The sequence below is a fragment of the Salmo salar genome, chromosome 23 (genome assembly GCF_965601325.2).
Source record: "Salmo salar chromosome 23, fSalSal1, whole genome shotgun sequence".
In the NCBI taxonomy this organism is placed as follows: domain Eukaryota; kingdom Metazoa; phylum Chordata; class Actinopteri; order Salmoniformes; family Salmonidae; genus Salmo; species Salmo salar.
The window spans coordinates 24,846,851-24,870,715 of NC_138313.1; the positions used below are offsets into that span (position 1 = coordinate 24,846,851).

General features: G+C 41.4%; 1 protein-coding gene across 2 annotated transcripts in view; it reads left to right on the plus strand.

Annotated features, from left to right (window-relative positions):
- Positions 1-16,900: 16,900 nt before the first annotated feature.
- Positions 16,901-23,865, plus strand: part of LOC106584288 (importin-13) — a 51,171-nt gene continuing 44,206 nt past the window's right edge. Inside the window, exon 1 of one of the 2 annotated variants that reach the window (XR_014382299.1) lies at positions 16,901-17,455. Coding sequence is in view for 1 of the 2 variants with exons in the window: in XM_014169361.3 (XP_014024836.1) it covers positions 17,387-17,455 (69 nt within the window). In the remaining variant the exon portion in view is untranslated. The remainder of the gene's footprint in view (positions 17,456-23,865) is intronic. The other variant, XM_014169361.3, reaches the window with a different exon arrangement.

The following is a 23,865-nucleotide window of genomic DNA, read 5'->3' on the forward strand; positions in this document are numbered from 1 at the left end:
CAGAGAGGAGGGAGTGGAAGAATGATAGGTCCTCCGAAAGTTTCGTCTTCCTCCATATTAGCTCGGCTGCCCGCAGCCCTGTTCTGTAAGCTCGCAATGAGTCACTCAGCCTTGGAGCAGGAGAGGAGGGCCGAGTGGAAAGGGGACAGTGAGAGTCATAGGATGCGGAAAGGGAGGAGAGTAGGGTTGAAGAGGCAGAATCCGGAGACAGGAGGGAGAAGAATTTAGCAGAAGGGAGAGATGATAGGATAGAAGAGGAGAGAGTAGAGAGAGAGAGAGCGAAGATTGCGACAGCACATTACCATCTGGGTAGGGGCTAAGTGGCTAGGGTTGGCGGAAATGGAGACAGAAAAGGAAACTAGTGATCAGAGTCCTGGAGGGGGATTGCAGTGAGCTTAGTAGGTGAACAGCCTCTATTAAAGATGAGAGGGGACTGGGAAAGGTCAAAAGGCAAGGAGGGGAAAAAGAGTTAGAAAGAAATTAATCAAAGGCAGATGTCAGGAGGTTGAAGTCACCAAGTACGAAGAGTGGTGAGCCATCGTCAGGAAATTAGATTATCAAGGTCATTGAGGAACTCTCTAAGGTCACCTGGTGGGTGATAGATGACAACGTTAAGCTTGAGTGGACAAGTGACAGTGACAGCATGGAATTCAAATGAGGAGATGTACAGGTGAGAGGGAGACAAGAGAAAATGTATTTAACTTTTATTTAACCAGGAAAAGCCCATTGAGACCCAGAGTCTCTTTTTCAAGGGAGACCTGGTCAAGAAGCCAGCAACAATCAATATATTACATAATTAAAACATACAATAGAACAACATGATCCAGCCTAAAAAAGCATTTACACTCCTCTGTAACGGAGTCTCCCATCAATATTTTAAATTCATTCAGTGGCACTAACATATCTGGATGAAGCATGGACAGTAGACTATTCCATGCGTCTGGTGCACAAGAACAGAAGGCAGTCTTGCCTAATACTGTGAATGTCCTGGGGACTTTAAGTAGCAACCACCTAGCAGACCGGGTATGGTAACTGCTGCTGGTGAAGGAGACCAGACTACAGAGGTAAAGAGGGAGTTTACCCAAAAGAGCTTTGTAGATGAACACATACAAATGTATCTTTCTGTGCATATAAAGTGAGGACAATGCACAATGGTGGGTGAGTGACTTGGCATTTGTAATAAAGCACAAGGATGCATGATAAACAGAGTCCAGTCTCTGTAAGACAGAGGAGGTTGCATGAATATACAACAAGTCACAATAATCAATTACAGAGAGAAAAGTGGATTGAACAAGCTTCTTTCTAGCCATAAGCGGGAAGCAAGCCTTATTACAAAAATAAAACCCAATTTCAAGTTAAGATTTGTCACAAGATTATCCACATGAACTTTAAAGGACAACTTGTCATCCAACCAAATACCTAGGTATTTGTAGGATGACACTTTTTCAATGGATAAGCTACCAGTTTTTTGTATATTCAAGTCCAGTTTGAGACCATAAAGTGAGGCCTGCAGTAACTGAAAAGCAGTCTGGAGCTCTTCAACAGCCTGAACCAGAGAAGGAGCACATGAATATATGACTATCATCTGCATATAGATGTAACTTTGCTGGTTGCATCCCATTTTCCAAATCCTTAATAAAAATGGAGAACACAGGAGCTAAAATGGAACCCTCGTGCACACCTCTATTAATCTCAAGAAAGATAGACTTGTGATTGTCAGTATATACACATTGTGTTCTGTCAGAAAGATAGTTCCTAAACCAATTTACTGCCCCTTCACTGAGAACAATGTGTCTGAATCTAGCTAGCAACAATTCACAGTCAACTGAGTCAAAGGCCTTTGATAAATCCACAAACAGTGCAGCACAATGTTGCTTTTTATCAAGTGCATTAATGATATCGTTTGCCACTGCCATAGCTGCAGTTGTGGTGCTGTGCCCCAATCTAAAGCCAGACTGAACCCCACTCAGTATGTTCTTTTCAATTAAGAGTTTTTTAACTGAGTTCACTAGGGATTCATAGACTTTGGCCAGGATAGGGAGTTTAGATAGGACGATAGTTATTAGCATCTGAGTGATCTCCACCCTTTAGCAGTGGGAGGACATAAGCTGATTTCCAAATGCTGGGTATGGAATTGGTAAAGAGACTCAAGTTGAAAAAGGTGAGCCACAGGTTCAGTAATAATACCAGCTGCTATCTTTAAGAGGTAGGGGTCCAGGTTGACTGGAACTGCAGACTTTTTAGTGTCTATTGCCTTTAGTGCTTTATAGACCTCAGGATAAGAAACAGGCTCAAAGTTAAAATGGCTCACATGAGGGCCTATATCATAGTTGACTGTAACAGAGCTTACATTAGAGGCCTAGGCACCACCATTATCAAAAACTGAACCAGCAGATATGAAGTGCTTGTTAAAAAACCCTACAATAATCGGCTTTATCCTTCACTTCATTAGAATTAAATGGTCAGGAAGGCCAGAGGATACACTAGAACCTGACACTGATTTGATTAGCTTCCAGAACTTGGTAGGGTTGTTTAGGTTCTCTGTGACTGCATTTAAATAGTAATCTGATTTGGACTACCTGATCAATCCTGTTCATTTGTTTCTTAGCGCTCTGAAGGAGGCCCAGTCAACAGGAGCATGTGTCTAGCTTGAGGCCAAGAGATATTTATTTTTCAAATAAATTCTGCCAAGTTATCTGAAAACCAGGGATTGTCCCTTTCGCTGATTCGAAATTTCTTCACAGGGGCATGCTTATCACATATCGACACAAATTTAATATAAAAATAGTCCCAGGCAGTGTAAAAAAATAGTCCCAACATTGGGAATCAGATTTACTCTGTCAATATTATGGTACAGATCATGTAAGAACGCTTGCTCATCAAACTGTCTAAAATGTCTTAAAAATATAACAGGGTTTTGTTTCAGTACGATATGTTGGATAAAGTAATAAAGACAGACACCAATGTCAAGTTCAATAGCCTTGTTCAAGCATTGTAAAAATCCCTACACGCGGAGTCCAGGGAACAGTCCGGCTAGTCGATTACCTATCAACTAGACTCCGTAACAGGTTTGGCTTTAGTCATTTTTGTATTTCTAACAGAAGCAATTGCACAGTGATCACTGACATCATTACATAATATCCCAGTCGATGTGTATTTGTGAGGGGTATTCGTTAGAATAATGTCCAGTGGCGTTGATTTGTTAGGTGCTCTAGGATTCGGTCTTGTAGGCGCATTAATTAACCTAGCGAGATTCAGTCACACAGTTCTTTAAAAGAGTCTGTTAGGTCGCGTCAATTCGAATCTGGTATCAGAACAAAATAGTCAGCACATAGTAACTTCTGATTTCTTTGTACTTTAATTAATGCAAACACATTTATGGTAAATATGATGTTCGTATATACGGGGTCGCTGTGTCACCACGCAGGGCAGACAGAGAACTGAGTTTCACATCCTTTGCTTTTCATTAAATACTCTTGACAGAGATAGTTCCCACTCACTGCTGGCCTGTCAGAGGGAGGATGAGCGTGGTTTAAATTTACTCATCCTATCGTTGGCGTGCAGGTTGGTCCCAACCTCGAGACGCCTCCTGTTGCCGGGCGTAGTTATTATCTTTGGCAGTCGATTTATCTTGTGACTGCACAGTTCTCTAAAACCCCGACACCCCTCTGCATATACATTTCACCCATATCCTGCTGCCCATATCTTTTAACAAGCTCTTCCATATCCCTGATTTACAGCATCTGCATTCTTTCCATATGACTCACCATCCCATGAGCCCCTTCCTCTCACACAGCAGTATGCTCTTATCATATAGAGTATAAACTTATTATAGCATAGCTTCTTTGTTATATTATATAGGTTATGCAAACAAATAGTTGGTCAAACTCTAACAAGTCCGATACAGATGTAAGCTTGTCCCAGTTCAAATCTCCTAAAACAATGAATTCAGGGTCATTTAGCTTGTGTAGAACATCAGAAATATGTTCTCCCGAAGCCGAGGGCAGTCTATAGCAGCGACTAGAGTGATGTGGGAGTCCATATACATGTTCACTTTAACCACAAGCAATTCCAAATATTTGGCTTTGGTAATCGAGAGAATTTCAGAGGTGTTAAACTCAGATTTCACATAAATTGCAACCCCTCCTCCTTTACTCATCCGATCCGTTCTAAAAAAACGTGTACCCATCAATAGAAATCGGGTTATTTGACACAGATTTCTTTAGCCAGGTTTCTAATAAAACCATTACGTTCGCATTTGTCGTTTTGGCCCATATTTTAATCATGTCTATTTTTGGAAATAGACTTCTGACATTTACATGCATGAGGCCAAAACCTGCTCTGTTTTAAAAATCATAGGGAGTCGGTAGAGATTACGTGGTATCTACTGGCCCAGGATTTGGTCGCACATTACCAGAGATGAACAACAAAAGCATAACAATATATCTCAGTTGCCCAATGCGTGAGGACTTGGTTGGACCAGGACAATTGTGAATAAAACGAGTCTTTCGACACAGAAAGAAAGTAATTCAATAGTTTGAGATGTTGGAAGTATGCCATCAAGTGTAGGTCCAGTTGCGTTTGAGAGTGGTACAAATGTAATTGCAGAGAGAGACCAAGTTCGTGGTGATATTGACATGATGGTCTCGTCGGCGTGTTTGCAAACTGTAGGGCATAAAGCGAAGATAATTCACTCACCCATTGATCATTCAGCCTATTTAATCCAGGATGGCATGGAGTAAAGATCAGGCACAGTAACAGATACATGATGCCGGTTTTAGAGGTATTTCAGCACAGGTGTGAAACGACCAATAGACGTTGTGTAGAACAAGGTAGATTTCCCCACCGCCCACGGTGCATCAGGTTTTCCAATTCGATAACCGCTTCTCCGCTCCTAGCCTTCAGTGCGCACCTGCGCTCGCGTAGCAGGCCTTGTGCGCAGACAGACGCTAATGACACGGCGAGCTCCAACTCCAGAAAGGTGTAAAAAAAATTATAAAGGCCTTCTCAATCTGAAATCTTTGTACAAGTAAATTTCGTAAAATAGAGACTGAGATCTAAACATAATAGTTGTTATATATAGCATCCACCTTCACATAAAAAGTATTTGAGCAGCCCCGGACATACCCAGGGTCAGAGGCCAGTCTGATGGGAAGGAGGAAGTAACAGGGAGGTCCTGGCCTGGAGGAGAGAGAATCAGGTAAGGAATTTTGACTTTTAGTTATAACAACAGAATAGGAGTGTTCTTGCTGAAGCAGTATAAGGAAATACATACAATATATTCACAATCTCTGAAATAAGTCCATCTGTGAGTTATGCATTTCTGATGTCAGTTGGTCCTCGTTTTCCAGAAGACTGGCAGATCCATTAAATCCCTTCAGGACCAGTTGGGATAATTTCCTTTGACTCCTCTATTTTTAAAGAAGTGCAGACAGACAATTGATGGTCTACTGAAATAGATGGTAAGGGAGAATAGATGTAACATGTATTATTCAACACAAGTCTATGTCTGCTAAAAAAAATAGACATGGGGGACCTGCTGATAATCAGATTCAGTTGAATTTTAAAGAAAGACTGCCATCATGGAAAATATGCAATATGCATATTGTAATTTCCATGTAAAAGGAACCATGAGCACCAACATGTGAAGTTTATAGGAGTGAGTATATCCAGCATATCACATTTGGCATCAAATGAAAGCTAAGTGTCTATACAGTGCATTCGGAAAGTATTCAGACCCCTTGACCTTTCCACATATTGTTATGTTACAGCCTTTTTCTAAAATTGATTAATTCATTTTTTCCCTCATCAATCTACACACAATACTCCCTAATGACAAAGCAAAAACAGGGTTTTACTAATTTCACATTTACATACAGTACCAGTCAAAAGTTTGGACACACCTACTCATTCAAGGATTTTTCTTTATTTTTACTATTTTCTACATTGTAGAATAATAGAAGACATCAAAACTATGAAATAACACATATGGAATCATGTAGTAACCCAAAAATATTTTATATCTTATATTCTTTAAAGTAGCCACCCTTTGCCTTGACAGCTTTGCATTCTCTCAACCAGCTTCACCTGGAATGCTTTTCTAACAGTCTTGAAGGAGTTCCCACAAATGCGGAGCACTTGTTGGCTGCCTTTTCTTCACTCAGCAGTCCAACTCGTCCCAAACCATCTCAATTGGGTTGAGGTCGGGTGATTGTGGAGAACAGGTCATCTGATGCAGCACGCCATCAGTCTCCTTCTTGGTCTAATAGCCCTTACACCGCCTGGAGGTGTTGGGTCATTGTCCTGTTGGAAAAACAAATGATAGTCCCACTAAGCGTAAACCAGATGGGATGGCGTATCGCTGCAGAATGCTGTGGTGACCATGCTGGTTGTGTGCCTTGAATTCTAAATAAATCAGAGTGTCAAAAGCAAAGCACCCCCATACAAACACACCTCTTCCTCCATGCTTCACTGTGGGAACCACACATGCAGAGATCATCCGTTCACCTACTCTGCTTCTCACAAAGACCAAAACATCTCAAATTGGGATTCATCAGACCAAAGGACAGGACTGGTCTAATGTCCATTGCTCATGTTTCTTGGCCCAAGCAAGTCTCTTCTTCTTATTGGTGTCCTTAAGTAGTGGTTTCTTTGCAGCAATTCGACCAAGAAGGCCTGATTAACGCAGTCTCTGAACAGCTGATGTTGAGATGTGTCTGTTACTTGAACTCTGAAGCATTTATTTGGGCTGCAATCTGAGGTGCAGTTAACTCTAATGAACTTATCCTTTGCAGCAGAGGTAACTTTGCGTCTTCCTTTCCTGTGGCGGTCCTCATGAGAGCCAGTTTAATCATAGCGCTTGATGGTTTTTGCGACTGCATTTGAAGAAACTTTCAAAGTTCTTGAAATTTTCCGAATTGTCTGACCTTCATGACTGTTGTTTCGCTCTCTACCATGTGAAGTATTTTATTAGGCCTATGTGGTCTAAAAAGGAAGAACAATACAATCACGAAGATCCACTTTTATAGATAATATACAGATGCACTGACAGCGCATTGCGCAAACAACACAACCCCCGCAATATGAACTGTAATTACATGGGTCTATTACTGAACTTTTTGTTGAATAAAAATATTTGAATTGGAATTGACTGTCACTGGCAAACATGGTTACGAGGAGGGGATACTATAATATCATGTTGTTGGGTCGGTAACTTACAACCCTCCTTGTGGAGACACCAGAGCTAATTATAACACACAAAGTAAGAAAAACAATTAAATGCATCATTCTAACATTGCCTAAAATTATGAATAAGACACTAATGAGAGACTTATATAAGCAATATAACAATGCAGATGTACAAACTATGGCATATATTTGACGATAAGCGGTTTGATTAAGACATGAGCGAGCTGAGACGGATGTAGCCTAAATCCCGCCTATTTGTTCAGCACTTTTGATATTGACAGCGACAGAATTCAGAACATGGGCCGTTCTTACAGTATTCTCCCTGTACACCAAGTCAGAACTGTAGGATAAAGAAAGGGGGCAGGTAAGCAGGCAATGAAAACTGTTACAATATTCGATGATTACATTTCTCTAAAACTGGCTATAGGCTAGATGTGCACAACAAAGTCCGAACAGTAGGCTCAATTAACAGGGGAACATAAGCAGACAATGAAAGCTCTTAAAATGGGGGCAGGTAAGCAGGCAATGAAAGCTGTTACAATATTTGATTATAACATTTCTCTAAAACTTGCTATAGGCTAGATGTGCACAACCAAGTCCGAACAGTAAGCTATATGCCTATTCATTCAGCAGTTTTGAAATGGACAGTGACATAATTCAGAACATGGGCCGTTCTTACAGTATTCTCCCTGTACACCAAGTCCGAACATTAGGCTAAATTAACAGGGGAACATAAGCAGACAATGAAAGCACTTACAATGTGGGCAAGTAAGCAGGCAATGAAATCTGTTACAATATTCAAAGATAACGTTTATCTAAAACTGGCTATAGACTAGATGTGCACATCCAAGTCTGAACAGTATGCTAAATTAACAGGGGCACGTAAGCAGACAATGAAAGCTTTTACAATATTCGAAGATGAGATTTCTCTAAAACAGGCTATAGGCCACATGTGCACCACCAAGTCAAAACACTAGGCTAAGCTCTAAAGGGGGAAAGGGACCATATTCTTAGGGTGAGGCACATGGGCTACTAACTGCTTTCTACACAACATACACTTAGTATTACTTTCTTAGCTACAGTATACATATCTCCCTGTCATATTAAATCACTTATGCAGCAGCATACTAGACATATTTAAGGACTCACCATAGTTGTTCTATGCTCACTTGAACACGAAGTTCGCACGGCGGTCCTTCTTGTGGGCAAACTTCTCAATTACTTTGTCATCAAAGTCTGGCATTCTCTGGATGAAGTCATCTTTCCAACAAGTCAGTTCATAACATTTCTACCCTGCTAGAGCTGACCAAGTCAACTGTAAGTGTTGTTATTGTGAATTGAAAACATCTAGGAGCAACAACGGCCCAGCCAAGAACTGTTCGTCGGGAGCTTCATGAAATGGGTTTCAATGGCCGAGCAGCCGCATACAAGCTTAAGATCACCATGCACAATGCCAAGAGTTGGCTGGAGTGATGAATCACGCTTCATCATCTGGCAGGCCAATGGACAAATCTGGGATTAGCGGATGCCAGGAGAACGCTACCTGCCCCAATGCATAGTGCCAACTGTAAAGTTTGGTGGGGGAGGAATAATGGTCTAGGGCTGTTTTTTCATGATTCGGGCTAGGCCCCTTAGTTCCAGTGAAGGGAAATCTTAACGTGACAGCATACAATGACATTCTAGACAATTCTGTGCTTCCAACTTAGTGGAAACAGTTTGGGGAAGGCCCTTTCCTGTTTCAGCATGACAATGCCCCCGTGCACAAAGCGAGGTCCATACAGGTGTCCACATACACTACATGACCAAAAGTATTTCCTAACAACAAACCATGGGTGATCAAAGAATTTTAAGTGGTGCTTAAGAAGAAGAAACAAGTGTTTGCCTCCAGGAATCTAATCGAAAGAAAAGACGTACAGAGAGAGGTTAACAAAGAGATAAAAAGGCGATGTGCCAGTACAAGGATAAGGTGCAACAGACACTGTCACAGGGAGACTGTCTGCCTGGATGGGCATTTAACATAAGTGGTCGTGTCCTGAAACACTGTTCCACTCAGCTAAGCAGTCTTCTGCTCTCTCTTCCAGCAGTCCCCGGATACACTGGAAATTCCATCTCTGTGGAAGAAAATCAATTGCTGTACCTGTCCCAAAAACCTTTCACCCATCCGCATCAAATGACTACAGACCTGTCGCTCTTACCTCCCTCTTGATTAAATCTCTTGAAAAGATAATCAAAGCATACATCATCAACACCACCAAACATCTCCTTGGCCCCCTCCAATTTGCATACCGGTCGGAGAGAAGAACAGATGATGCCATCCTCTCATTCTTAAATCTGGTGTACATGCATTTGCAGAACCGCAAAACCCATGTGCATATCATGATCACAGATTTCAGGGCAGTGTTCTTTCTTTCTTTCAATCACCCATGTGGGTATGACCAATGAGAAGATGGCACGTGGGTACCTGCTTCTATAAGCCAATGAGGAGATGGGAGAGGCAGGACTTTCAGTGCGATCTGCGTCAGAAATAGAAAGGAGTTCTATTTTATCCCTTGGCATTGCAGACGCGTGTTGGCGCGAGCGAGCAGTGTGGGTGCAATAGTTGAATAACATGGATTTCTAAATTTATTTTGCGACGCTCGGGCACGCGACGTGTCCGGTCTGGTCAGCATGTTAGGGTTCCACGATCACAACGCCTGTGTGTGTGTGTGTGTTCAGTTATACATCTGTGTGATATGATCAATCCGTTTATTCCAGTTCAGAATTAAATTATATATTGTATTTTAACAGCAACAGTTCCAACCAAGACAAGTATGTAAGAGTGTTTTTAATTAGGAAAAATAAACATTAAAAGATATTTATGGGTATTTCATTGTTATTTGTTTTTGTCTATATTGCATTTTTTTTAGGCATATGGGCAATGAAATGTATCTGTCACAATTGTGTGTAGAGACGGACCAAGGCGCAGCGTGTTCTGAGTTCCACATAATTTATTTAGTGAAACTTCCCAAAAACAAACCGTGATGACAGCGGTGCTACATGCACTAACTCAAAACAAGATCCCACAAAACCCAGTGGGGAAATGGCTGCCTAAATATGATCCCCAATCAGAGACAACGATAAACAGCTGCCTCTGATTGGGAACCATACCAGGCCAACATAGATATAAAACAACCTAGATAACCCACCCTAGTCACACCCTGACCTAACCAACATAGAGAATGAAAGGCTCTCTATGGTCAGGGCATGACAGTATCTATATTTACGTATAGTTGCATATTTTCCTAAGCTTGGGTCCCAGGAAAACACAGAATTTCTCATTTGGATCCCAGGCTGAAAAAGTTTAATAAGAAGCCCTGCTATAGATTGACAGGATGACACTTCAGTGACAGTATCACTTTAGTGACCTGTTGACAGCATATGCAGCCCACTGCAGGCTTTGCCATTCAACTGCGTTTCCACACTCATTTACCAGCAGAAAACGCCACCCTGTGACTCTGCTATTTCCTTGTTCATTTGAGTTCCAACTTGTAGAACTTGTGACAGCATTGTGCTGCAATAAAACCTTTTCAAATGTCAAACTGTGTGCTTCCCTGTTCTTACTTAGCAACTGTAGACTATACACTCTGCTAAATAGAGCTGAGAAAAAGAAAGAGAGAGAATGTAAGATGGCAAAAAGAAGGATGGATGAGTGAGAAAGATGATAGAGGGAGAGATGAGAGTGAAAGAGAGAAGCATGAGAGGAGAGTTAAGAGCGAGATGTGCCGACAGCTAGACAAGAGTGCAACAGCTACATAAATAACTGATTGTTCCTTAGCCTACTCAGTCCCTCTCCTGCTGAACACATACAGAGAGTGTCACGTCCTGACCAGTATAGAGTATATTTGGTTTTGTAGTTTGGTCAGGACGTGGCAGAGGGTAGTTTATGTATTACGGGGTTTTTTGGTCAATGGTTTATGTTTATATTTCTATGGGTAGGTTCTAGGTTAGTTTTCTATGTGTAGGTTGGGTGCTGGACTCTCAATTGGAGGCAGGTGTTTCTAGTTGCCTCTGATTGGGAGTCCTATAAGTAGGTGTGTGTTTTGTTTGTTCACTTGTGGGTAGTTGATTTTGCACTGCTATATGTGAGTACCTAGCCTGTAAAACTGTCGTTCTCTTTTTGTTTATTGTTTTTTCATGTTCACGTGTATTGAATAAATGATCATGATGAACACGCAACCCGCTGCACCTTGGTCTTCTCTCCAGTACGACAACTGTGACACACACACACACACAGACAGAGAGAGAGGATATTGGACACACAAAACTGTAGCAATCCTTGGTACAATAGGATACAGTGCTTGCCTTGCAACCCAAGGTTCTGGTTTGGGCCTGAATTCGCTATGCTTTGGTTAGAAAGCATGCTTGACATCTTGGAGCCATGGCGGACACACATGGCGTATGTAGGGAACCTTACAGTCTAGGAACTAGGTCTAGAAACTATTTAGGAACTATGAACACACCCAGATGGCCTGCACCCTCCCTTTGTGGTTTGAGAAAACAGATATAATTGGGTGCCTCTCAAGACTCTAGACAGCGTCCTGGGGTACCCCCAGGGGCCGTGGCTGCACATTTTAGTTCCAGCACACCTTTTTGCTCTTGATTAGTTTAATCAGGTAGGTCCCTTCTGCAGGAGGGGGCAGAGGAACACTGGTCAAAGGCAGCTTCCATCCCTCACTTCCTTCATCTGCACCATACAGATAGAACAACACCATGGTAACCAGGGTCCAACCCTACCACACCCCATGTTTGTCCTCAGAAGATGACTGTGTGTGTGTGTGTGTGTGTGTGTGTGTGGTGTGTGTGTGTGTGTGTGTGTGTGTGTGTGTGTGTGTGAACTAGCATATATGCTGAACTGTCTGTGAATAACATCTCTGTTCATTTCAGCAGACCAACAAGACAGCCTTTTAGTGACTTATTGCTCCATAAAATAAAATTGTATTTTTCACATACAACGGGTGTAGACTTTGAAGTGCTTGCTTAGAAACCCTTAATAAAAATGATGGACTAATAGAGAACAGATTCAGAAGAAGTTAAAATGATCATGGTAGGCCTATACCACTTATTAACAGTGTCATAACCTGCATCTCTCACATGCTTCAAAATCTTTACTATGCCTGTGAGTGTCACGATGTGCGCAACTGGTTGAAGGTAAGTCAGGTGCAGGAGAGCAGAGATGGGTGATAACAGGCGCACTTTATTCATGCCCAAGGAAAACAGCGATAACGCCCAAAGTACACAAACGATACAATAAACAAAACACACGGGTCAAACACATACCCGGCGCAAACCAGCCTGATGTGAACTACACGTAACAAACAATTCCACACACAGACATGGGGGGAACAGAGGGATATATACATTTACATTTACATTTCCTGCAGGAATGTCCACCAGAGCTGTTGCCAGAGACTTGAATGTTAATTTCCTCTACCATAAACTGCCTCCAACGTCATTTTAGAGAATTTGACAGTAAGTCCAACCGGCCTCACAACCGCAGACCACGTGAAACCACGCCAGCCCAGGACCTCCACATCCAGCTTAGCATGCCTATTGCACACTCCCTCAAAACTTGAGATATCTGTGGCATTGTGTTGTGTGACAAAACTGCACATTTTAAAGTGGCCTTTTATTGTCCCCTGCACAAGGTGCACCTGTGTAATGATCATGCTGTTTAATCAGCTTCTTGATATGCCACACCTGTCAGGTGGATGGATTATCTTGGCAAAGGAGAAATGCTCACTAACAGGGATATAAACAAATTTATGCTAAACATTTGAGAGAAATAAGATTTTTGTGCATATAGAACATTTATGGAATATTTTATTTCAGCTCATTAAACATGGGACTAGTGGTGGCTATTCAGAGAGACGGGAGGGAAGAGAAGCAGGGAGGGGCAGAGAGACAGAGATGCCCTGAAATTATAATAACGAATACAGTAGATGTATCATAGTCTGTGACAGAAATAGGGAACATATGATTTGTGCAATATTGAGTGCACCCCTTATATGGCATTGCGGAGTTATATGAATTGAGGAGAAGCATGGCAGAGAAGCATTTCTGTTCTGCACAATATTCTAACAATCTACAGAATAAGAGAAATGACAGGAAAAAAATACAATATATATTTGGAAAAACATTTATGAACACCTGACATAGACTTGTTTATGAACCCTTGTTTTTCACCTGTTAAATTCCCTTCAATCAGTGTAGATGAAGGGAAGGAGACAGGTTTAAGAAGGATTTTTAAGCCTTGAGACAATTGAGATGGATTGTATATGTGTGCCATTCAGAGGGTGAATGGGCAAGACAAAATATTTAAGTGCCTTTGAACGGGGTATGGTATTAGGTGCCAGGCGCACCAGTTTGAGTGTACCAAGAACTGCAAAGCGGCTGGATTTTATGCTCAACAGTTTCCTGTGTGTATCAAGAATGGTTCACCACCCAAAGGACATCTAGCCAACAACAGGCCAGTGGTTGAAAACGGGTCATTGATGAAAGAGGACAAAGGAGGTTGGCACAAATTGTGCAGAGCAACGGACGGGCTACAGTTAGTCAATTGACAGTCCAGTGCAACATTGGTCCCCAAAGACCAGTGGTGGAAAAAGTACCCAATTGTCATACTTGCGTAAATGTACATATACCTTAATAGAATGTTACTCAAGTAAAAGTGAAAGTCACCCAGTAAAATACTAATAAAAGTATTTGGTTCTAAACATACTTAAGTATCAAAAGTAAATGTAAATGCTAAAATATGTACGGATAGCCAGGGGTACACTCCAACACTCATTTACAAACGATGCATTTTTGTTTAGTGAGTCTGCCAGTCTGTTATCATTCATTCATTGACTGACAGGAAATGTAGTAATATTGAATAGTAATATTGACAAATATATATATAATGGATCAACTAAATTGTATATCCCACCGAAGACCTTGAAGGGTACCGTCCTGTCGTCACATAACTGGCTATGACCAGAGAGGAAGAGGAAGAGAGAGGCCAAACTTGACGGAAAATCTGTCTCCCTCCAGCAGGTGGCAGTTTTTCGTTGCAAGGAGCAAGGAGTTTTTGCATGAAGGTCAGAGTGTCGAATTTGGTTAACCAAAAAATGAATGGTTTATTTGCTACGTGAGGTTTATTTGATCCAATAGAAGATTCGTAATGCTTATGTTGTTTCGAGTGTACTGATGTTAATAGGACACGTGATATCCCGGCAGCTTTGGAGAAAACAAAAGCTATATCGGAGTTTTCTCGAGATGGTATGCATATTCATACTATGAGGCCAGCATAGGATCTCTCTCCATTGAATACAGGTGGATGACCTTAACAACCCTCATCGAATATTCAATATAGTATTACAATAATGAGATGTATCCACCAATCCAAATAAAGCATAGGTGGGAGCAAGACAGCCCGCCGTGCTTCCCATTGTTAGGGCGGAGAGACATGTAATCTTGTCAGTATATCCATAATTGTTGCGATGACATAACAGGGCGTTTTACTGTAATAACAATGTATGCAATGTTTTCAAACAGCCCCAAAGAGACAACGTTGCACTGTAAACCAGTCTACAAAGCGACGAGAACAAATAGACTAAGAACCCAATCAACCTCTCGGCTTGCGAATCGCAAGCAACGTCGTATAGGTTGAATTGCCAGAAATAAGTTACCTCTGGTTCGTTCAGCCATCCCTATGGGAAAAAATGATATAGCAGATGGCTATATCAGCCGACAGGGCTATTAAAGGCCCAATGCACTACTTTTGTGGAGGGGGCCACAAAAAAAATTGAACTCATCATGAAGGGTCACAGTTGCCTGCCGGTATGGGCACCCAGATTTATTTTTTTATGTTTTACAGCACATTTTCTTTAATTCTACACATTTTGCCATAGGGTGAAAGGGAAGGGAAAGGGGAGACATGTTTGCAGTTTTTAATATATCTGAGTGGGACTGACTAATAAAATCAATGGGGACCCCCGGCCAGTAATTCGACCATGATAACAAGTTTAGATAGCTGGTCGCTAAAATAACTTAGCAATCTAAATGTTAGCTGACATTGGCTAATTGCTGATGCACAATAACATTTTCAAATTGCACCTTCGGTATTCTACTATTGTAACTTGCAACAGTACGTTGTGTTTTTGTCCTCCGGTGGCTAGCTAGCTAGCAAAAATGGTTCCTTTCCTAAATTAGCCATGGATGGAGATAGGGCTTTGGACATGTGGTTTAACTTAATTCTCTGTACTGGCCAATGATTATAACGGCGATTCTGATCCAACCATAAATTCATACATTGTGCCCCTGGCCTGAGAGGATGGAAGTTCAATATGTAGCTAGATGTAGAAGGCTAATGTTAACTAGCTGGCTAATCCTTGCCCATGAAAGGAAGTTAGGCTAGCGAGTAAGCATTTTAGCCAGGTAGCCTAGGACAACAAAAAATAAAAGCGTGTTTTGTATGACAGAGTCATAGACCGTTTCGGCAACATGAATGAGAGGAGGATGGCATTGGCATTTCTCTACAAGTAGGGTGAGTCAACATGTTTTTTCTACTTACGCACACACACACACAGAAATTAGTACCATGGACAGTCACATGATATTTAACTTACATGGATTGGACTAAATTGTTTTAGGAACCTTTTAGTTGTCACTGTATTAGACTAAGCATAGGTGATTTGATGATGATGAAATATTGAAGTTGAAATGCTGCTGGAATAGTGGAGTCAGCTCCTGTTGTTTTTGCAACTTGTGGTAACCCTCGGTGCTCTAAATCAATAGTTGTTTAGTAGTCCGAAAATGTCGGAAACATTAACTTGATTGACTATTCTGTAGGTCAAGTAACTGTTTGTTACATGCAATATGCTTTGTGGACTCCACCGGACAGATGTTGCTCTCCGGTTTTGTGATGAAACAAAGGTGTGGTTGAATTTATGCTGCCATTGTGTCTTCTTATTGTCTCAGCCTTAAGCCTATATATCACGGTGGCAAGGCATATGAACTAACAGGTTAAGGAACAAACAATGCAATTATCACAACACATAGGTTGTAATATGGCCTTTCCCCCCCTGGCTTGTTTTCCCCAGTGATTTTACCCACGCACAGCTACTGGTGTGTTAGCTGTGGAAGTGCCCATGGTGCTGGAGATCAGAGGTCTCAGGTGAGAGAAAGGCAGGTTGAGGTTGCCAGAGTCAGAGTAGTACAGAAGGTGTCGTATGCTGAGACAGTGAAGAGAGTAGTAGAGGAAGATCGTTAGAGGGTGAGGGATCCTGAGAGGATCCCTGTGAGTAGGCACGTGGGCCAATAGAGAATGATAGGAATAATATGTGACTCAGTAAGGTGGGTTGCTTCGCATTCATAGCAATGGTTGTCAACTGTACTCCTGAAATGGAACATAAGTCACAGAAAATAGAGGTTGTGGTGGCAGTGGCAGAGAGGTACTTGGGATTTTGAGGTTTTACTGCAGAAGAGTTCCAAAGACTGTTGAGTGGTAGTATTCTGTCCTCCCAGGCCGTTGGCCTGGTGTTGGATTAAATAGTGGAATGGGGGTAGTGTTTTTTAATGAGGGCTAGTAGTTGCCAGGGTAATTTTTCCTTTTCCCCAATTTTGAATCACCAAAGATTTTTTTTAAACCATCACCACGTATAATGGATTGCACAGTAGGTGGCGGCATGCACCTTTCACATTTTTTTGCGGACCGCCATAACTATAGAAGAAGAAGAATATAATTTACATCAGCGTCGCAGCAAAGACACAGCGACTATATACTGGATATTTAGTAACAAATAGCTACCACCAATTTCTTATGCCAACGCATGTTTGGATGTTAATGACTTATATCGTCAGCTAAGGACAGGTTTAGCTAGCTAGGTTGTTTTTACAGATATATTTCCAATCGGGTAGCGAGATGCTAACTAGCTAATGTCATCAAGCCATAAATTGTGACCCCAGACATACAGAAGAATCGGGGCTCACTGAGGCCGGTCAGTCAGCTTGCTAACAGGGTTTTGCTACGGAAGCTAACACAGAATAGCCAGCCATCCAAATCGTGGACAATTGACTAGTACCGCATTCTGTAGCTAGCTTGAGAGACAAACAAGCAGACAGACAGCTAGCTAAAGAAGCGGCTCTGTCATTTATTGACAGACCGGCCGGTTGGGCTAACATGGAGACATCGGGGAGAATAGCAACCACGCCAGACGCCCTCGACTTCACAGTGGAAAACGTGGAGAAGGTAAGAATCTTAGTGTATGGACACATTCTCCAATCAAGCATGGAAAATCACACTAATAATCACAATATCAAATGTGTGTGTAGCCTATGTGGGTCTCTGTAATGTATTTTCTATGGGGTAACGTTAGTTATGATGGTGGCGGGTCTAGCTACAACATACTGTATCATGACGTGAATTAACAGCTACTAGATAGAAAGCTACTTAACAGTGGTGCCACAAACGCGTTGTATTTTGTCCCTGCAGCTGAAAATTCCACAATTAGCAAGTCTGCGTTCTGTCCTTGCTTGCTATTACCCTGACTAATCTAAACCAATGTGACTGGAGGGCTTAATTTACATTTTAGTCATTTAGCAGACGCTCTTATCCAGAGCGACTTACAGTAGTGAATGCATACATTTCATACATTTTTTTCCGTACTGGTCCCCTGTGGGAATCGAACCCACAAACTTGGTGTTGCAAACACCATGCTCTACCAACTGAGCCACACGGGACCATTGTTGTCTCTCTGTGTAGTTGACTGTCAGGACAATACATCCATCCTCTGTCCTCCTCTCACCCGTCTGTGTGAGACACTACATCATCCAAACCACTCTTGAGTCTTAATAAGGTTGTTGTGACCGAATGTAGGCTAGAAGAGAAGGGTGGAGTGTTTTGTGAATATACTGCAGAATATCAAAACAACAGTAGATTTGAAACTATGTGGTCTTTGGTTTAGAGGTCTATAATGGGAATCAGAAGGAGAAGCAAGGCACTCTTCATAGTGTTTGAAATGCATTTATTTCTGACATGAGGTGTTTCAGTGTGGTCTTTGTCAGTGAATGAGACATGGGAAACCATAACAATGTTTTAAATCAATGAAATGTCATTTCTCTGTCATTTCTAGTAGCCTATGTAGTATTACATCTTCCTAACGTCACACACACACACACACTATCCATTCCTCTTCATCTTTAACTGACTGACAAGTGGTAGGATTCATCATCAGTAGCCTATTTTGAAAATCTAAAAGCGGTTTTAATGAATGCACAGAGGCTTGTGTGTGTGTGGTCCGACCGTATATTCCGCCACAGGGAACACCCGGTTTGATAGGCATGATTAACAGTAGCTGGCAGGTCCGACTCGCTTGCTTACAGCTGCACTAGCGTCGGACAGGCTTCCTGTGTAGATTAGGACACCGCGGGGCTGGCAAAAGATAATGGCTTGGAAAACGTACCATTAATCCAGGGATGACAAATGTGTTGTACTTGGAATTGTACCATTATCTCCCTCCTTCACTCAGTTCTTATTTTTGTGTGATTATTTCTGTCATTTTAAGTGTACACCGACCTGCTACTGTGATTTTCACACAATATTATACCACCAGCCACCTGTCTGTGTCCCTCTGCCTGTGTCTAAACTCTGTCCTAATGAGAAAGATAAAATGTGTGTGTGTGTTCCAGTCCATTACTGGCTAACTTCTGTGCAGTAAAAGTCTCAGCTAATGACTAGCCGGCTGGGCTAAGAGTTGTCAGAGAGTGGCCGAGGGGGAGAGAGATATGCAGACTATTCTGATACTGGAGGTCATTATAGCCACCAGCCAACTCTCTCCATCTGTCATCTAAGGTGTTCGTGCGTGCGCAAGGGTCACGTTAGAGTTGAGAAATCTGCATTTTCAAAAAGCAGACCATAAAAAAATATGCTTTTTGCACCATTTCACCTGCATGTTTTTTGCTGTTAGTGCATTTGGAAAGTATTCAGACCCCTCGACTTTTTCCACATTTGGTTACGTTACAGCTTTACTCTAAAATGGATAAAAACAAAAAAATCCTCATCAATCTACACACAATACCCCATAATGACAAAGTGAAAACAGGTTTCTATAAATTTTGTCAAATGTATTAAAAATAAAAACAGATGCCTTATTTACATAAGTATTCAGACCCTTTGCTATGAGACTCGGAATTGAGCTCATGTGCATCCTGTTTCCATTGATCATCTTTGAGATGTTTCTACAACTTGATTGGAGTCCACCTGGGGTAAATTCAATTGATTGGACATGATTTTGAAAGGCACACACGTGTCCATATAAGGTCCCGCAGTTGACGGTGCATGTCAGAGCAAATTCCAAGCAATGAGGTTGAAGGAATTGTCTGTAGAGCTCCGGGACAGGATTGTGTCGAGGCACAGGTCTTGGGAGGCTACCAAAAAATGTCTGCAGCATTGAAGGTCCCCAAGAACACAGTGGTCTCCATCATTCTTAAATGGAAGAAGTTTGGAACCACCAAGACTCTTCCTCGAGCTTGGTCAGGGAGGTGACCAAGAAACCTGATGGTCACTCCGACAGAGCTCCAGAGTTCCTCTGTGGAGATGTGAGAACCTTCCAGAAGGATAACCATCTCTGCAGCACTCCACCAATTAGGCCTTTATGGTAGAATGGCCATACGGAAGCCACTCCTCAGTAAATGGCACATGACAGACCAACTTGGAGTTTGCCAAAAGGCACCCAAAGGACTCTCAGACCATGAGAAACAAGATTCTCAGGTCTGATGAAACCAATATTGAACTCTTTGGATTGAACTCAAAGTACTGAGTAAAGGGTCTGGATACTTATGTAAATTAGATTTTTTTCATTTTATTTTTCATTTCTAAAAACCAGTTTTTGCTTTTTCCTTATTCGGCATTGTGTGTAGATTGATGAGGGGAAAACCCAAACACTATTTGGCTAGCAGCCACACAAGTAAATGAGCTTACAATGAAAACACGAGGTATTTCTTGCAAAAATGATGCATGGCCATCATATTTCTAATGTTTATCATAGAAAGAATGTAGCAATTTCCATTTTTTTTGCTGGGAGTTAATCTTGTTACCAGAGAAGAATTGGTTCCACTGAGAAAAGTACAGGAGAAATGTAGCTACACCGTCAGAGCGCTGTCTGCTGATAGAATGCCCGTTTGTGAATTCTCATCTGAGTAAAGAAGTGCAACTGAAGCACAAAGTTAGTCTCATGCCGAGCAGAAATGACAATGAGGCATCTTAGATCTGCGTTTACAAAAAGCGGTAAGATATTTGTTATGCACTTAATCTTTTTTTTCTGCGTGAGAAATGCAGAATTCTGCGCTAACGTGTGTGTGTGTGTGTGTGTGTGTGTTAGCAGGCTGTGGCTGACAGGTTTCTGTAATGAATCTCCATGTTGCTGGGTGGCCAGGGATAGGCTTTGGCATTATACTGTCTATCGGGGTATTTAAATAAAAAATTGAATATTTCTAACTACTTTTTAAGTAAATACCTGTCAACTTGTGCAATATGTTAGATGAAAAGAAAAGATTGTTCTTCATTTTACCTGTCACACAATTTGTCCTAATGAAGCTTTCTAGTTGTCCCGTCACGTGGTGATTGTTTAAAAGCGTACAACAACGAGGGACTGGAGACTTGAGTCACTCACTGTTGTGCAGCACACGCCAGGTGATCTAGTTACAGTATGGAATTCACAACTAAATGTTTGCCAGCTAGATATTTTACAACTATTACGTTAACGGTCTAAAGTGTGCTATTTTATTTTTATTTAACCTTTATTTAACTAGGCAAGTCAGTTGCGATGTTTCTTATTTACAATGACGGCCTACCCCGGCCAAACCCGGACGACGCTGGGCCAATTGTGTGCCGCCCTATGGGACTCCCAATCACAGCCGGATGTGATGCAGCCTGGATTCAAACCAGGGACTGCAGTGACGCCTCTTGCACTGAGATGCAGTGCCTTAGACCGCTGCGCCACTCGGCTCAATGCTCTGCTGTTGTGCATTTGGTTTGCTAATTTAGTAGCTAGTTAGCTATCGAGCTTAGGGCTGGGGGCAGTATACCGCATTTTACGATATACCGGTATTGTTGCATTGACCAGTTTGGGTTTTTACTTTACCTTCTATAACGGTATTTTAATGTTTGGTTTGTTAAATGTAATACACCGTGTGCAAAGTCCATTTTTATAGTTTATTATGCTACTTCAGTCATCGCTCTCTCTCTCTCCATGCCGCCATGCAGCTTTCCACATAGACCTAGCCCTGTCACTTAAGGAGCGCATTTGTTGTTCCCTGACCACAAGACACTTGCGTTCAGTCTGCATGGTCAATGCAGCACATGCAACAATGTTGATGACAATGATCCTGTTTTCACTTTGCTTCTTAATATAAATCCACTAGTGTTCTGTAATTACACTGTTTGTTTCTTATATCTGCAAACAGAGTCTATTCTTTACAAGTTGGTCCTAAATCTTGTTACCTCTAATGCTAATCGCTAGTTAGCTGGCTACCAGTGATGGTGTAGCGCTAAATCAGCATGTTTGTGCAACAGTATCTTCTAAATCAAAGAGGAATACGCAAATTATGAAAATGTTAGCTACATGATGTAGCTAAGAGAGAACATTCAATGTAGCCAAAGATTATAGTGTCCCACAGGAAACACAACACTGGTTCCTACCCTGTTATAATAACTCCTCCCTGGCATTTTCTTCCATTGTCATGTCAAACAACACTGTATTCAAAGTGCCCACTGTTATATTCTAACTATGAATTAGAATAATCATTCTATTTCTATTAATCCAAGTATTTTGAGCTAAATCAGAAGTCAAATTGCAATTGCAACAATGGTGCCCCTTTTCACGAAACTAGGCGTATGTCGCGGGTCACGATTTCACAGGAGAGCCGTTTGAACGTAAAAAATGTTTTTATCGAAACGCGTTTTTTGAGGAGAAATGCCTTTTCGAACGTGTGAACTTTCACGTGCTTTAACCTCTATGGGCTAGGTGGGACGCTAGCGTGCCACCCGTGGTGCACTCCATCAACAGCAGGTGCATTTCAAGAGCGGCAAATTTGAATCCAAATAAATGTCAAAATTCAAATTTTTCAAACATACAACTATTTTACACCCTTTGAAAGATAAACATCTCCTTAATCTAACCACGTTTTACGATTTCAAAAAGGTTTTACGGCGAAAGCATAAATTTAGAGTATGTTAGGACAGTACATTTACAAGAGTTGTGTGTAATGTTTTGTCAAGTCAAAGACAGGGTCACCAAAACCATAAAACCAGCTAAAATGATGCACTAACCTTTTACAATCTCCATCAGATGACACTCCTAGGACATTATGTTAGACAATGCATGCATTTTTAGTTCTATCAAGTTCATATTTATATCCAAAAACAGCGTTTTACTATGGCATTGATGTTGAGGAAATCGTTTCCCTCCAATAACCGGCAGTCAAGTCAGCGTCACAAATTAAATAATTAAAATTAGAAAACATTGGTAAAATATTATATTGTCATTTAAAGAATTATAGATTTACATCTCTTGAACGCAATCAACTTGCCAGATTTAAAAATAACCTTACTGGGAAATCACACTTTGCAATAATCTGAGCACTGCGCCCAGAAAAATACGCGTTGCGATACAGACTAGACGTCATGTTGGGGAGATCTAAAATCGAAAATACTATGTAAATAATCCATTACCTTTGATTCTCTTCATCAGATGTCACTTCCAGGTGGAAGTGACATCTGGTCCATAACGAATGTAGTTTTGTTCAAAAAAGCTCATCATTTATGTCCAAAAATCTCCGTCTTGTTAGCACATGATCTAAGCCAGCCGGACTTCTCGTCATGAACGAGGGGAAAAATATATATTTACGTTCGTTCAAACATGTCAAACGTTGTATAGCATAAATCATTAGGGCCTTTTTTAACCAGAACATGAATAATATTCAAGGTGGACGAATGCATACTCTTTTATAACGTATTGGAACGAGGGTACCCAACATGAACTCGCGCGCCAGGTGTCTAATGGGACATCATCGTTCCATGGCTCTTGTTCGGTCAGATCTCCCTCCAGAAGACTCAAAACACTTTGTAAAGGCTTGTGACATCTAGTGGAAGCAATAGGAAGTGCCAAAATATTCCTCAGCCCCTGTGTTTTTCAATGGGATAGGTTTAAAGTCAATACAACACATCAGGTATCCACTTCCTGTCAGAAAATGTCTCAGGGTTTTGCCTGCCAAATGAGTTCTGTTATACTCACAGACACCATTCAAACAGTTTTAGAAACTTTAGAGTGTTTTCTATCCATATATAATAAGTATATGCATATTCTAGTTACTGGGTAGGATTAGTAACCAGATTAAATCGGGTACATTTTTTTTATCCAGACGTGCAAATGCTGCCCCCTAGCCCTAACAGGTTAATAACAAACGTGTATGCCATCTGTAAATACGAATACAATTGTTAAATTACGAGCCTAGTTGGGTTAGCCACAGAAAAAGACAGCAACCTTCCCGCTAGCCATGGTTGGCTGAGATAGTGAGTGGGCTGGACATATGAGTTTGGATTGGTCTGCCATATAGCATGCTTCTGTCTATTTGAGCTGGTCAGTATGTCTAGGTAATCCT